Below are 16,691 nucleotides of genomic sequence, written 5' to 3'. Positions count from 1 at the left end.
TAATCTCTTCCTAAAGATTGAATAAAACATTCTTTCTACAAGATACTGAACACTCACTTTAGTTTATTGCAGAGCTTTTCTAAATGGACCTCCTTCTGGAAAGAAGGTATTTCACCTGAACCTACAAATGGGTCTGTGCTTGTCTGATAGTAACCAAAATTCTGGACTCACATCTACCCAACAGCCATGGCACCAAATTTACTGAGCACCCGTACATAGACTAACCCTACATCTATCAGAGCATTCCTGGAAAAGTTCCACACTCAGAACAAACCCCCACACTCCCCATGGAGGGTAACTGTTCCAGGTTGGAGGAGAGGCTAAAAGAAATTGAACCTGGGGCGCCTGGGTGGCTCAGTGGATTAAGTGACCGACTCTTGATTTCAGCCCAGGTAATGATCTCAGAGTCAGGAGATCAGTCCCCCCCTGTCTGGCAGAGTGCAGAGCCTACTTAAGATTCTCTCTCTCCTTCTCTCTCTGCCCCTCCTCAGCTCGCTCACTCTTTCTCTGTGTGTGTGTAAAATTAAAAATAATAAAATAAAATAAAATAAAATAAAATAAAATAAAATAAAATAAATTGAAGCTAAACTCTTCATCAAGTGTCCAGGGTGACCTTGGGTAGGCCTGCAGACCCTTGGGCTATTCTCTCTGGTGGCCTCACCTATAAGCTGCACCTGAACTATATAGACTGCAGTCCTGAGAACCTGCAGTTTTTGTGCACCTGAGCTTCTATCTGAGTCTGTTGTCCGTAGACAAGGAACGCATCAGCAGGCACTGGGGTTCTTTCACTGTGTAGGTTTCTCATTGCCTCAGTAGCCTGCCCTTCCTGTCTGTTCTGGACTGGGGTTCTGCATCTTGAGGCCCAGCTCCAGCTGCTCCACATACCACACTAGTTCCGGGAGGGGGGTGGCATTGGGGGCTGTTGGTGGTGGGGAAGGGGTTTCCACCTGAGCCTCTGTGCTTAGGGGTGTTTCCTCTGCCCCGGGCTTTCCTGAGGCCCTCCCACCTCCGTTCTCCACAGAGGCCCCAATCCGGGTTTTCTTCTTTTGCTTCTTTGAGGCTGCATCGCTTTTATTCTCTTGGACTCCTTTGAAAAACCATTCTGTGGGGCACCTGGGTGGCTCAGTTAAGTGTGTGACTCTTGACTACTGTTCAGATCTTGATCTCAGGGTTTGTGAATTCAAGCCCCACTTTGGGCTTTTGTGCTGACAGTGTAGAGCCTGCTTGGGATTCTCTCTCTCTCCCTGTCTCTTGGCCCATCCCCAGCATGCATGTGCATGTGCTCACTCGCTCTATCTCTCAAGATAAATAAACTTAAAAAATTAAAAAATTAAAAATCATTCCTAACTACTCCTCTCTCTCCCAGTTCTTTGTCTCTCCATCTATTACCACCTTGTCAAAAAGAGTTAATTTCCAAATACGTAGATCTGCTTATGCGCATCTCAAACTTAAAAATTTTCAATTATTCTCAATTTCCTGCAGGGTAAAATTAAAATGTTATAAATGAGCCTTTTTAAATAGTCCTATTCTGTTTGCAGCATCTCTTCTATTCCCCACCAACAGTGCCAAAAACAAATATTTCCAGTCGAATCAGACTGTCGGCTATTTCCATAGACTCCTTCTCTTTCCCAGTTCGTATCTTTTTATTTCATTTATGCCATCTACCTTGAATGCTCTTCCTCTCCCTCCCATGAGTATACATTTGTTTTCTACTTACTCGTTGAGGCCTAAATTAGAGTCAAGCCAGGTATGAGTCTTTCTCTTGCCCATCTGCCACCTCAGTGCAGTTCATTATTCCCTCACCTCTTACTATCTGCTTTTGTGCATACCACTATTATATAGGTTATTAAATTGTTTTAGAGTCATTTTTGTATATATAGGTATGTTTTGTGTATTCTCATTTTGCATGTATTTAATCTTAAAGGAGGCATCCTGTATTCATCTATCTTTCCTCCAGATATTCTATAACACAGAACACAGAGATGCTCAAATCATAGTTGGGGTTTTGGACTAGCTACACTTTGGCTTCCTTCTAAATAAAACATGTAACTTCAGAAAAACTGCTTGCAGACAGATGTAAGATTAGCCAGAAAATCATTTTAACTAAATGGTCTATTATGAGAATGAGCTTCACATTCCTTTATGCTATGGATTCATCTTCTTTATCCTAACCCCTAACACCCCAGACCCAGAAAGCACTCTACCTACTTCCTTTTAATCAAATATATTTTCTACATTAATTTTTCATGAACCTGATTTTGAAATGCAAACTTTATTTAGTGAACTTTGGATAATCTAGTTTTGAATAACAAATTCCTGTAATGTTTAATGAGTTTGTCTGCTTTGCAATCATGCTTGTTACTTTTCAAAAGATTTCAGAGAAAAAGGATGACATAGATTAGAGCCTCCTCTCAATTTAAAAAGGAAAGATGACAAGACAAGAACTCAGGGTCACTAAGAGATTAAAGCAAGTGTTCCTAGGAACATGTAAATGAAATGTATTTAAAATGCTTTCCAGGATCTACCTGCAAGCAGATGGCTGTAAGGTATATAAAAGGGGCATGTAATGTTTCTTTTATCCAGATTTATCTTTTCTAAATGGAAATTGTAGGCAAAATGATGACAAAATGCTTTTGGATTTGCAATGCTATTCCTTATTTTATGTAATGACTCAGCTTTTAAATTGTAAATCATGGATTGTAAACTTGTGCCTAATCTATCTGAAAATATGGGTAAATTCATGAATTTGAATCATGGTACCAAACAGGAAATACAAACCCATTTGTACATATGGAGGAAATTATATTTTGAAAGAACAATTAAGAGTAACATATTTTAACAGTATTTTTGGGGGTGAAAGGTTAGTTTCAACAGCCTGCAGAAGTAGTAAATAATGGGAAAATAACATTCATATGGATTCAGGATTTGCAAATGATGGTGAATGTAGCTATGTAAAATAGACAAAAGTAAATAGAAGACAGACTTAGGTCTACAAATAAATAATCTTTTACACATTAAAGTAGTTTAATGTTAAATGAGAAAATGAAGACAATGTCTAATAATCCAAAGTAAAGATGCAATATATTAAAATTTGTATATATGTATATGCATGAATATATGTGCATATATGCATTTATATGCATGTATGTATTCATACACCCACATAGGTCTCTGTGTGTACAGACTGTGACAACTTAAAATACATTTTGTTGAAAAGTGACAGGGCACCAGTGTTACACAGGTTGTGATGGTTTGTGTCTTTACAAAATTGCAATGCAATGAAATACTTTTTATCTCTAATAATTACTAGACATAATTTCCAAATTATTCACTTTTAATCAGTGCTTCTAATCAGTGTCATCGTAGATTCCAGTCTGTCCACCTGAATAGAAAAGACTCAAGCCTTTGAAGGTAAACTCCAGTTCTGACATTTACCAGTATGACCTCGGGGAAGTTTTCAACTTTTCTGAATGTCATTTTTTTCCAGTGTTAGTGAGAATAAAACAAGCAAATAAATAATCTCTCTGGCATGCAATCGTGAGGGTCAAATGGAATGAAATATAGGCAAGAGCTAGATAGTCAATAAAAATTAGTTCCCTGCCTTCTACTCTTGATGGTAACCTTTTGCTTTTGTTTTTGCAGTAATGTTCTTTTAAAGCATGTTGGTTCACTGAGAGAAATTCCAATGTCAGGACTTAGAAGTCCTAAAATTACAAATTTATAAGTATGCTGTTATCATTTGTCCTCATGAATATAAGTTCCTAGAACATTCATGATGCTTCACTTTAACTTAAATTTACAATCTTGGTCCATGTCCTTCTCAAAGTCACTGATAACTGAAACTATTATAGATATCAAATATTATTTTATTACCATACCCACTCTAGAGAAATGATCTACTGTTATTAAAAGATGAATAGAAAAGTTGGACATTATTTCTAACATGGTCATTTTATAGTGGTTTGAAACTCAGGGTCAACAAAGAATTTATGAAAGTTTTTCCAAATCCATATATATTCTATCATGCCCCACTTCTACAATTACATATAGAAATAACAGTTTTCAAGGCCTGAATTTCTATGCTATGGAAATGATTAATCGGGAAATGAATACCAATTAATAGTAATAAAGCCATTTTTTCATTGATTTGCAAATCCATAGGCATTTATCTTATATAAATTACAAGATTCAATTCAGAGTTTCACCTGCACACTTTGTGAAGTCAGAAAACCTCTCTCTAAATTAATATCTATTTCTTTTCCAAGTGGCTTACAAATCCTGATTCATTCTAAAAATCTGTAAATAAAGACAAGTTGTGCTGACATAGCATTTCTGTAGTTCAATTCCTTGCTAATTTAATTTCATGCAATTTAATACACTCCAATTGAGTTTATTCTCATTTACATGGACCTAAAAGATTTGGTGAAGTGAGGAGGGGTGTAGCTGCTTTGTTTCAAGCATCTTCTATATGTGATGGTAAAAATGCCAGGCAATACTCACAGCTGACATGATGAGCTCTCCTCCTAAGTTCTGGATCTCAGCTTTAACTTGACTGCAGATTTTCAGTTGGTGAGAGTAAAACTTAATCTGTTCCAAGTAGGCCAACAAATCTTGTTTGCATGATGGATCTGGACACTAAATATGCATAAAAGATAAGGAAAATAGCAAAATAAATAATAAGTAGATCAGAGTGAATAAATACTGACATAGGAGGTACCTTATAAGGCAGCAACATTATTGTCATTGAACCTCATTTCTCAGCCCCAGCCCGTGTAGGTTCTGATATACTTCCACCATGAGAGGATTTTTATTCATGTTTCAACCTTAATTACTTCAGCATAGATGATGGAAATAATGGTAAAGGAATTTTCAAATGTGAAAAGGTACATAAAATAATTGCCTTCAGTTTATGATAAGGTTAGAAGTCTTCAGACTGCATTTTAGGTAAATCTAAAGAAATATTTCAAATGCAATTATTTCTTTCACTTAGAGTCACTATTACTAGAATATTTCTCAGGACCCGTTGCTCTGCATTGTGTGTCCTTTCTTATTTGTATGGGCATGAAAACACCTGCAACAAACAATGCATTATCTTCTGTTACTTTCATCATTACACATTACACAGACAAAAGAAATCATTTGCACCATAGGTAAAAGGAGCATATCTACCTGGAGCCAAGAAATAAACAGCATACGTGTTTTAGAGATATATTAAGCCTCTTTACCAAAAGCAGCCTCCTGTACTATAATATCATCCATAAGGAACTTCTTGGAAGACCGCTTCCAACATAACACAGTATGATCAGGGTTAAATCTTTGGGGTCTTTCTTCTATGCAATTATAATAGAATTTTTTAAATCCCTGATAATTTACTATACTTGCACTTTAAATACATCTTCATTAGTATGTGGAAATGTGGATAGGGGCCAACATGGCAGACGGGCACTTCCCGCGTCTCTCAAACAAAGAAGTGCTGAAGCCAAAGGACTTTGAACCCCAAAAGTCTGGGAGGAAAAAAGACTGACTCTACCAGGAAGAAACGAGACAACTTGAGAAGTCATAGGTAGGTGGGTGATAGCAAACTGGGAGAGAGAAAAGTGGCCACAGTAGGCATAGAGGGGAGGGATCCCCTTCTGCGGGGAGACAAAGGGAAGAGAAAGAGTGGCTGGGGAAGTGTAGGACTGATCTGGACAAGAGGATAACCTAACTCTGGGACTGAGAAGGATCCTATCTCTAACTATGGAGGGGTCGGTTCCCTGTTCATGCACCTTGGGAGGATGGGAGCCAGCCCTGGGTTCGGTGGCAGATTAGGGGCGCAGTCCACAGTAGGAGAATGCGGCCTGCTCCCTGGAGTGCTGTGGGAAAAGACAAAGCCTGCTTGAGTCCACCACTCTGCCACCCCTGGGGCTCAGCAGCGAGGTCAGTGGCGCAGTCCGCATCAGGAAAAGGTGGTCCTCCCTGAAATGCGGCAGCACTGAGAAAGCCAGCAAGGACCACAAATCGAGCCACAGAGAGGTGCTTCCCCAGTGCTAGAGCACACAGAGCGGGGCTTTGAATCCTGGCCAAGGCAAGGCCAAGGGAGTCAGTGGAGCGAGAAGGACTCCCCTGTCTGCACCCGCAGCGCAGTGAGGACGACTGGAAAGGAGTCCAGCAGGTCGTGGAGAAGAGACTGGGGGATCGCCAACCCCCCGCCCCCCACACCCAACCAACACCAAGGCGGGGCCTCAGGGATCAGTCCCAGGGCCCATTGTGGAGATGGGACCAGCCTACACCAAACCACGCCCCTCCGTGCAGGGTAACTGCGTTTCTGCGGGAGCCGGATAGATGCTGTGCAACCAGACGGCTGTATCATCCAGACCAGTGATGCTGCATAGCCTGGATTAATTCCAGGACAATTCTTGTTATTTAGATATATTCTCCCTTCCTATCTCTTCCCTCCTCTAGTCTGGTTACTCTGGTTGTTTGTTTGTTTAAGCAGACATATTTAATCTATTCCCTTGATACATGTTCTACATCTCCTTCTGTACTTTCCTTTCTCTCTCGCTGGAATAATCAAGCCAGATAGTTTCTCTGTCTAGGTAACATTATCTTCATTTTTTCCCCCTGCCTCCTTTATTTTCCTTTCTCTCTCTCTCTGGATTAAGCCATTTAGTCTCTCTGCCCTGGCCATGTTTACTTTCTCTTTGTCCCTGCCCCTGTCATTTCTCTCTTTGTATATGCTCTTCCCCCAGCAATGCCTCCACCCTGTTCTTTACTTGAATCTGGTGTTTCTGTTTCTTTGCTTTTGGACTGTTTGTGTGTGTGTGTGTGTGTGTGTGTGTGTGTGTGTGTTGTCCGTTTGTTTTATTTGTATGTGTGTTTGCATGTCTTTGTTTCCTGTTTGTTTGTCTGTTTGTTTTCCTTTCCAGGGCTACTTCAAGGAACAAATCAAAGTACACCTGGTGGAGGGTCCAAAACATCACTATTAGTAGAGAAATAAAATAACAAAAGTCACAACAACAGAGAGCAAGTAACAGTCTCCAAAAATCACCTCCTGAAGGGCCAGGCCCTGGAGTGTGTATGACCCCCCCTCCCTTTAATATAGCAGTGCTCACAGGTGCAGAGCACATAACAAGATTTCAAAACTTATAAGGGACAGAAAACTAGAAAAAATGATGAAATGGGAGAATTCCTCTCCAAAGAAATTCCAGGAAGAAGTGACAGCTAAAGAATTGATCAAAACAGATATAAGCAATATAACTGAGCAAGAATTTAGAATAATAGTCATGAGATTTATCACTGGGCTTGAAAAGGCATAGAAGACAGCAGAGAAGCTATTACTGCAGAAAACAAGGAACTAAAAAATAGTCATGATGAATTAAACAATGCTATAAATGAGGTGCAAAATAAAATGGAGGTGGCCACAGTATGGATTGAAGAGGCAGGGGGGAGAATAGGTGAATTAGAAGATAAAATTATGGAAAAAGAGGAAGCTGAGAAAAAGAAAGATAAAAAAATCCAGGATCAAGAGTGGAGAATTAGAGAACTAAGGGATGCAATCAAACGGAACAATATCCATATCATAGGAATCCCAGAAGAAGAAGAGAAAGAGAAGGGGGCTGAAGGTGTACTTGAACAAATCATAGCTGGGAACTTCTCCAATCTGGGGAAGGAAACAGACATTGAAATCCAAGAGGCACAGAGCACTCCTTTCAGATGTAACTTGAATCGATCTTCTGCATGACCTATCATAATGAAACTGACAAAATACAAGGATAAAGAGAGAATTCTGAAAGCAGCTAGGGATAAATGGTCTTTAACATACAAAGGTGGAAGTACAAGAGTAGTAGCAGACCTACCTACTGAAACTTGGCAGGCCAGAAAGGAATGGCAGGAAATCTTCAATGTGATGAATAGGAAAAATATGCAGCCAAGAATCCATTATCTAGCAAGCTTGTCATTCAGAATAGAAGTAGAGATAAAGGTTTTCCCAAACAAACAGAAATTGAAGGAATTCATCACCACTAAACCAGTCCTATAAGAGATCCTAAGGGGGACTCTGTGAGTAAAATGTTGCAAGGACCACAAAATACCAGAGTCATCACTACAAGCATGAAACCTACAGACACCACAATGACTCTAAACCCATACCTTTCAATAATAACACTGAATGTCAATGGACTAAATGCTCCAATCAAAAGACATAGGGTATAAGAATGGATTAAAAAAAACCAAGACCCATCTATTTGCTATCTACAAGAGTCATTTCAGACCTGAGGACACTTTCAGATTGAAGGTGAGGGGATGGAGAACTATCATGATACTGGAAGTCAAAAGAAAGCTGGAGTAGCCATACTTATATCAGACAAACTGGACTTTAAATTATATATATATATATATATATATATATATATGTGTATATATATATATATATATATATACACATATATATATATGTATATATATAATATCCATAATTATAGGCAATAGTAAGACCTTGACATTCAAGGTGTTTCTCAAATTTTGAACAAGAAAATAAGGGTAATCCCCCAAATCTCAAAAGGATTAAAACCGTGACTAATTAAAAAGAGGGAGAAGGAGAAAAAGAAGGAGAAAGGAAGAAAAGAAGGACACAGAGAAAGAAAGAAAGAAACAGGAGAAGAAAAGAAGTAGGAGGAAGAGGAAAGAAAAGGAAGGGATTTCTCCCAATTTATAGATAAGAAATCAGAAGTTTAGAAAGGATAATAATTTTCCCAGGATTGAAAAGTTTATGTAATAGCAGAATTTGGACCATATCTACATGCTTTCAAATCCATTTTATTTTAAATCACTAACAAGAGAATTTGACGTGCATTTTTTAATGTTTGTTTGTTTATTTATTTATTTACTTTGAGGGGGGCACAGAGAAAGGGGGAGAGAGAGAATTCCAAGCAGGCTCCAAACTGTCAGCATAGAGCCTGACACAGGACCCCACCCCACGAACTGTACAATCATGACCTAAGCAGAAATCAAGAGTCTGATCCTTAACTGCCTGAGCCACCCAGGTGCCCCTGATGTACATTTTTTAAAAGCACAGAATACTGTGAGCATCCCAGTTTCAAGGAAATAGAGAATTCATGTGAACCCTATGTCTCCAGCACTGTTCTGAAGTAACAAATACTTTGATTTTTTTCAAAGACCAAAATTAGTTATTTAGAATTACCTATAATGATGAAAGGCAAGGCATCTTGTTTTACCATGACAGGAAGTTGGTTGTACTTTCTATGTGTGGGACACTGTGCCATGTCCTTTGTGTGAATAATTCTACGTTAGTATTTCACTTTACCATTTTATTTGGGGCTATATTGTTATTTTGCCCATTTTCACACTGAATTTTTGATAGAATATATGATTTGTCCAAAGATTTGAATTTACCTTTATTTCATTCACTGTACAATGATGTCTTTTATATGACATTTATTCAAAATGCCATTTTCTTTGTCTTCACTGAGTAATGGTCCTATCTATTCTTTGTTCCTATTTATGGAATCAGCGATAATCCCTGGTACTTAGTGTATTTTATCTGTCATATACAATTCTAGGTACTTTACCTATATTAACTCTTTTACTAATCATCAACTCCAGGAGGTAGGTCCTAACATTATTTAACAAAAGAGGAAACTCAAATACAGAGAAATTAACTGACTTGTCCAATTAATAAATGGTAGAGCTGATATTCGAACTTACATGATCTGGCTACACTTCCCTGCCTTCACAGTCTAGGAACAATATCAGTCTTCCTGCCATTTATGTAATAAACAATAAACTGCCACTCTGATTTGTGAATTGGTTTCTTAAACTGACTTTCTTTCTTTCTTTCTTTCTTCCTTTTTTTTTTCTTTTTTTGTAAATTGTAACTAGGATTAGTGTGGATTTGTTCCTTAAAGACTAGCACCTCTACATTTTTATGATAAAATTGAACTTGCAAACTAATAATTAGATTCTTGGCCAATAACCAATGTTGCAATTACCCAAGTTTAAGCAAAACATGTAGTTTCTCTCAAGAGACTCTTTCAAGACTATACTACAGTTGTTTAATTCCGTCAAGGAAACAATGAGTCAATGAGTCCAAAATATGAAATTCAACTTTTGAAGTTAAAAGTTGTTTGACCCAGATTCACCTTTTATTTCCAGAATTGATGAGAGTGTTTGGTTACACCTAAAGACCATAGTCTTACAGGGTGAAGTAGAAAAACATACTAATTGGTAAATTCAACGTTATATAATTTATTAAAGCCTTCTTTCCTATTGACATTTGGAAAGCCTTTCTGAGTCGATTTTGGCTGCCTAGAAGCAGAATCAGGAAAATGAATCATTCCCACTTTAAGAATGCATTTCTATTTTTGGCCAAATCTCTTTTACCAAATCAACTAATATTTTCCCTACCTTTTAGTTTTTTTCTTGAGGGTGATAGAAAAATTTGGGTCCTAAATTTATAGGACATTCATGACCTTGCCTTTTTTTTTTCAAATAAAATTTGCATAAAAATAACTCTTAAAAGAACATCACTAGGGACTCTTAGGCAAACCAAGCGGTAGCATATCATAACATGCATTGATTATTATTTCCTAGTTTATTATGACAAGATATGTTGACCAGGGCATCTGGTGAGCATTTTAATGCATAGATTTTTTTAAACGTTTTTTTGTTTGTTTTGTCTGTCTGTTTGTTCGTTTGTTAACCACTGGGACACTTACTACACGCAAGCAGGTGGCATGTCAGCCTAGGTGGTTTTCTTACGTTAAACCAGCCTTCACTCTTCTGGCAAGATGCTTAGTACCAGTACAGAATACATTTAGCGATGAGAGCAAAAGTAAAAAAAAAAACATTTATTACCTTTTGGTTTGGAGTTTAAGAGTGAATTAGCAAAGTGAATACTTTTAAAGATCTTTATGCCATAAGCTTAGCAATTTTTTGCCCATACTCGAGTATAAACTTTATTTAAGACACATTTAAAATGACTTTTGCAATTACAGACAGCAGTTTAAATTCTGCTAGGCTGGCAAAGCTTGTTAATAAAAAGTATTAGGTATCATTGTGAAGTTCTAGAACAGAAATTTCAAGCAGTCAGTGATAGCAAAGGGCTCTGAGCCTAGGACCTTTGCCTTCCCTTGGGGTTCATTTCTCCACCTCTACTCTAGCCCAGAGGCTGTCTCATTTCACCTTCCTTAGGGTCACAGATCACCAGTGATCCCATATTTTTCTACACTCTTAATGTCTCATTTTTCTATCCTTTAATCTAGCAACATAATGTCCCTCAAAACAGAAACTCTCCCTCAACCCACTAATCCCATCTGTCTCTTCTTGTTTGTGATCATGACTTCTAAAACTTTTTCAGTGCTGCCTCATTGACATTCTCAGCTTTTCTTCTCGGGCATCTTTTAAGTCTCACCTTCTTCTTGGACAATAGTACACGCTGTTCCAGCTTCAACTATCACAAAATCACAAGTTACTACATCCTTATCATCCAGCCCTGTCTTCAAAAGATACATTTGGGGGGCGCCTGGGTGGCGCAGTCGGTTAAGCGTCCGACTTCAGCCAGGTCACGATCTCGCGGTCCGTGAGTTTGAGCCCCGCGTCAGGCTCTGGGCTGATGGCTCGGAGCCTGGAGCCTGTTTCCGATTCTGTGTCTCCCTCTCTCTCTGCCCCTCCCCCGTTCATGCTCTGTCTCTCTCTGTCCCAAAAATAAAATAAAAAACGTTGAAAAAAAAAATTAAAAAAAAAAAAAAAAAAAAAAAAAGATACATTTGGATTTGCCCAGTCCATCTCATTGTCTCATAATTTCATACTCAACATGTAAAATCCTCACCTATCTCATATCCATCTTGCCTACTATTTTTCCCCTCTATTAACCATCTCAATGAAGAGTGCTTTCTCTCTCTCTCTCATCAGTTAAATTTGGTCAGTCACTGATTTGGTTGGGATGATTCTACCCCTTGAATCTCAGCACACGTTGAACATTTTTCTTCTTTGCTATGCCTATCACCACTGCTTTTTAGCAAACTGAGGTTTCTATTACTCAGCCATAGAAAAGAATGAGATCTTGCCATTTGCAACAACACGGATAGACCTAAAGGGTAGTATGCTAAGTGGAATAAGTCAAAGAAAGACAAATATCATACGATTTCACTTATGTGTGAAATCTAAAAAGAACAGCCAACAAACAAAAAAAAGCAAAAGCAGTACCATAAATATAGAGAACAAGCTGATAATTGCCAGCAGAACGGGGGTCGAGGGATGAGCAAAAGGGGTGAAGGGGAGTGGGAGATATCAGCTTCCAGTTATGAAATAGAAGGGAAACAGAGTTACAAGTATAATATATAGTGGATGGTATTATAATAGCATGGTATGGCGACAGATGGTAGCTACACTTGTAGTGAGCACAGTGTAACATATAGAGTTGTCAAATCACTATGTTGTACATCTGAAATTAATGTAACCTTGTGTGTCAACTATACTTCAATAAAAAAGATGCAAACATAATATACTTGAGTATCTATCCCTATTAAATTCCTGAGAAACTGTTATGCATTTATTTTTATAAAGTTCATTAATCTGGAAAACAAATCTAGTATCAACATCTCTGCTCAAAATGAATTTCAGGTAGATAATAGCATCAAAATACAAATATTATCACAAATGCATCTAGAAATTGTATTATTTTTTTGTATGTCAATTTTTTAAATTTTTTTAAACTTTATTTTTATTTTTTTACTTTATTTTTTAAATTTTTTTAATATATGAAATTTCTTGTCAAATTGGTTTCCATACAACACCCAGTGCTCATCCCAAAAGATGCCCTTTTCAATGCCCATCACCTACCCTCCCCTCCCTCCCACCCCCCATCAACCCTCAGTTTGTTCTCAGTTTTTAAGAGTCTCTTATGCTTTGGCTCTCTCCCACTCTAACCTCTTTTTTTTTTTTTTTTCCCTATCCTCCCCCATGGGTTTCTGTTAAGTTTCTCAGCATCCACATAAGAGTGAAAACATATGGTATCTGTCTTTCTCTGTATGGCTTATTTCACTTAGCATCACACTCTCCAGTTCCATCCACGTTGCTACAAAGGGCCATATTTCATTCTTTCTCATTGTCATGTAGTACTCCATCGTGTATATAAACCACAATTTCTTTATCCATTCATCAGTTGATGGACATTTAGGCTCTTTCCATAATTTGGCTATTGTTGAGAGTGCTGCTATAAACATTGGGGTACAATTGCCCCTATGCATCAGTACTCCTGTATCCCTTGGGTAAATTCCTAGCAGTGCTGCTGCTGGGTCATAGGGTAGGTCTATTTTTACCTACCTAGGTAAAAATACTATTTTTACTTACCTAGGTAAAAATACTATTTTTACTTACCTAGGTCTATTTAATTTCTTGAGGAAACTCCACACTGTTTTCCAGAGTGGCTGCATCAGTTTGCATTCCCACCAACAGTGCAAGAGGGTTCCCGTTTCTCCACATCCTCACCAGCATCTATAGTCTCCTGATTTGTTCATTTTGGCCCCTCTGACTGGTGTGAGGTGATATCTGAGTGTGGTTTTGATTTGTATAGAAATTATATTCTTAAGCGACATGTTAGAATGTTATGGTGAATGCTTCAGAAGTTTCTTTTTAGTATACTTTTATTAGAATACATTTTTGACTCTCATAACATCAGCAAAGAAATAATTCCAATGAGTCTAGCCACCGACAATATTTTGTCAAAATATCAATATAAATTATACTTGTCAATTGTTTGCTCATAGTTAAACGCATTGGGTATGATTTGGCTGTAATTCTTTACCTTGTTTTTTAAATGTCATCTTGTCTTGAATTAGCATTGGCTTTCATTATACTTAACTCTAAAATTTCATTTTAATTGTGTTCAGTTATATTTAGGTGGGAGTACCCATCAGATACTATGGATATCTTCACTTTGGCAAAACTACAGTGAAGGAGGATTAGGCTTCAGACACAGCACTCGGTGGTAAGAAAGTCTAATTTTTCCTCTTCTTATGCAAAACACTTTCATAGATATTTATTTTATTTTGATTCCTGTTCCTTTCTTTTTATTTGGAATATACAGTTTCTGTAACTAATTGAGATCTGTGCATTTTTCCTACCTTGTGAGGTGTTACCCAATCCATCTAATTTAGAATATCTGTTTAACATGATGAATTACAGTGTAGAGTTGAGGAATCTAAAGAGATGTGTACTAAGAGTCTGGAATTTTCGATTTGTAAGAAGGGTGCTTCTCTCTCATTTGTTATTCTCTTTATTCAGGAGGAACATGTTTAAGAATTGTAGGGGGAGTGGTGCCTGGGTGGCTCAGTCAGTTGAGCATCCAACTTCGGCTCAGGTCATGATCTCTTGGTTTGTGCGTTCGAGCCCCGTGTCGGGGTCTGTGCTGACAGCTCGGAGCCTGGAGCCTGCTTCGGATTCTGTGTCTCCTCCTGTCTCTGCCTCTCACCTGCTCATGCTCTGTCTCTCTCTGTCTCTCAATAATAAATAAACGTTTAAAAAAAATAAAAATTAAAAAAAAATGAATTGTAGGGGGCACCTAGGTGGCTCAGTCAGTTGAGCATCTGACTTCAGCTCAGGTCATGATCTCACAGTTTGTGAGTTTGAGCCCCACGTCGGGCTCTGTGCTTGACAGCTCAGAGCCTGGGGCCTGCTTCAGATCCTGTGGCTCCCTCTCTCTCTGTCCGTCCCCCATTCATTCTCTTTCTCTCTCTCTTTCTCTCTCTCTCTCTCTCAAAATAAATAAACATTATAAAAAAAAGAATTGTGATAGCTAACAACATCCCATCCTTTAGGAATATATTGCCTAATGGAGATAGAATCTGTACCAAAGTTTTACAGAAGTTAAGCAACACAGTCTTGAATGGCTTATATAACCTACCACACCAGGTAGATACTTCTGAAGCCCAAGAGATGTTGGCTGATTGGGACAAGTGAGCCTACATCGGAATTCTGGATGTTAAAACAGCAAATTAGGGTACAGCTAGAGTAGTAAATTGTATTTGGCTACACACAACAAATATGTTCAAGGAAGCAAGACAAAGAAGAAAGGTGGAAAAAAAAAAAAGGAAAAAGAAAGTCCAAGTAGATAGAATTAGAAACCCTAATTAATGTGATTTCATTTCTTTCTCTCTGCACATGAACTTTGACTCTGAAACCTTAGAGAATGAAACTAAATTGGTTTAACACTATATATATATAGACTTATGATATATGTCCATATTGGGTGGAATTGAAAATTGATTGATGTTTGATCTTATGACACTCTAGTAGAGTAAATAGACTAGAAAGAATCATAAAAAAATGTTAAAAAAAATTGGAACTAATTAGGTTGTTCACAAAAGAAAACAACCAATGTCCCAACACATATTTTTCATAATACACAGACACTGAAAATTGCTTTGCTTATATTATTCATATGCATTCCACAATAAATTTCAGATATTATTTTCTGTCTAAAATTTTTTTGTTACTCTATCAAACAACATCAGAAGCACAGTCATAGACAATCTCCCCAGAAGATCTCGATAATAAGAATCAGGCTCATAATTCTCAATTTTGATTCTTCAGAATCCTATTTGTTCAGAACAAAAGTAATTAATTTGAAACTACTCTCCTATATGAAGTGGAAAAAGCCAAAGAGGGTCATCTGTAATTCTTCATTATTCAATGACTATTTCTTTAATCTTCTTTTAAAATGTAAGAGCTGTGGGAAGTGAGAGAATACTTTTACTTCCTTCCATTTAATTTGAATAAAGCTAAAAACAATGGTATAATGTAATAAAGCTACATTATAAAAGTACCTAGAGCTAGGTGATTCTGATGCAATTAAAGAAGAAGATCAATATAAGAAAACAAAACTTCCTAGTGACACAATTATTTGAACTTTCAAAACTGCATTCCAAAAAAAAAACAGAGGCACACTGGCAGGAAGCGCTAAATATTTAAAAAGTTATCAGTACACACAAATCTCTCTAATGCATTATGTTTCACCTATTCCACTACTATTTGGTCTCTCTCATAAAATGAATGCAATAAAATTCTAAAATACAGAAAGAAAACCATGGGTGGGTTTGGGCTTCAATAATTTATTCATACTGTATTTTGAATTATATTAGGAGAAGTTTGTTTTTAAATGTAAATACTAAATACTAAATACTAACAAGATTCATAAGATGTTTAGAAAGCTTAAAGTAGCAAGATATTTAAAACATATGTATATTCAATAAATATTTAAAAATATTTGCCTCAGTATTCTTTATTTGTTTCCCTTCCCTTATATCCAGAAATATCTAATAATATAGTTTAAAGCTAATTGTTTTTCAAAAGGCAAAGAAAAAAAAAGACTGAATAAGAAGCAGCCCAATAAAGTTTCCCTCAAAGTAATAGGCAAGAAATAATGTAGAATAGTTGCAAAGCCAAAAGGAAAAGTGCTTTTTTCCCACAGGGAAATAAATATATATTATGAAGGAAGTAATATAAAGCCTACAAAGTAATACTATATATCAGTTTGAAATATTAATTGGATTTCTCAACATATTAACTAAAGAAATCGACAGATTTTTCTATTAAAGTTTGGCAAAAGGTAATTAATAATATAGCTCCTGCTTAGAAATTTGTTTTAAGGTTTATTTATTTACTTTTGAGAGACACAGAGACAGCATGAGCTG

The 16,691-nt window shown here is 37.1% G+C and overlaps 1 protein-coding gene across 3 annotated transcripts in view; it reads right to left on the bottom strand.

The window, feature by feature from the left end:
- CTNNA3 (catenin alpha 3) overlaps window positions 1–16,691 on the bottom strand; it is a 1,784,170-nt gene that overhangs the window by 70,225 nt on the left and 1,697,254 nt on the right. For all 3 annotated transcript variants that reach the window (XM_078434311.2, XM_078434309.2, XM_078434310.2), the window contains one exon: window positions 4,501–4,635. In XM_078434311.2, coding sequence (XP_078290437.1) covers window positions 4,501–4,635 — 135 coding nt within the window. The remainder of the gene's footprint in view (window positions 1–4,500; window positions 4,636–16,691) is intronic.

Source organism: Panthera onca, chromosome D2, assembly GCF_046562875.1.
Source record: "Panthera onca isolate mPanOnc1 chromosome D2, mPanOnc1 haplotype 2, whole genome shotgun sequence".
NCBI lineage: Eukaryota > Metazoa > Chordata > Mammalia > Carnivora > Felidae > Panthera > Panthera onca.
The sequence above is the reverse complement of the archived record's forward strand: the minus strand, read 5'-3'. Positions and strand labels throughout refer to the sequence as shown.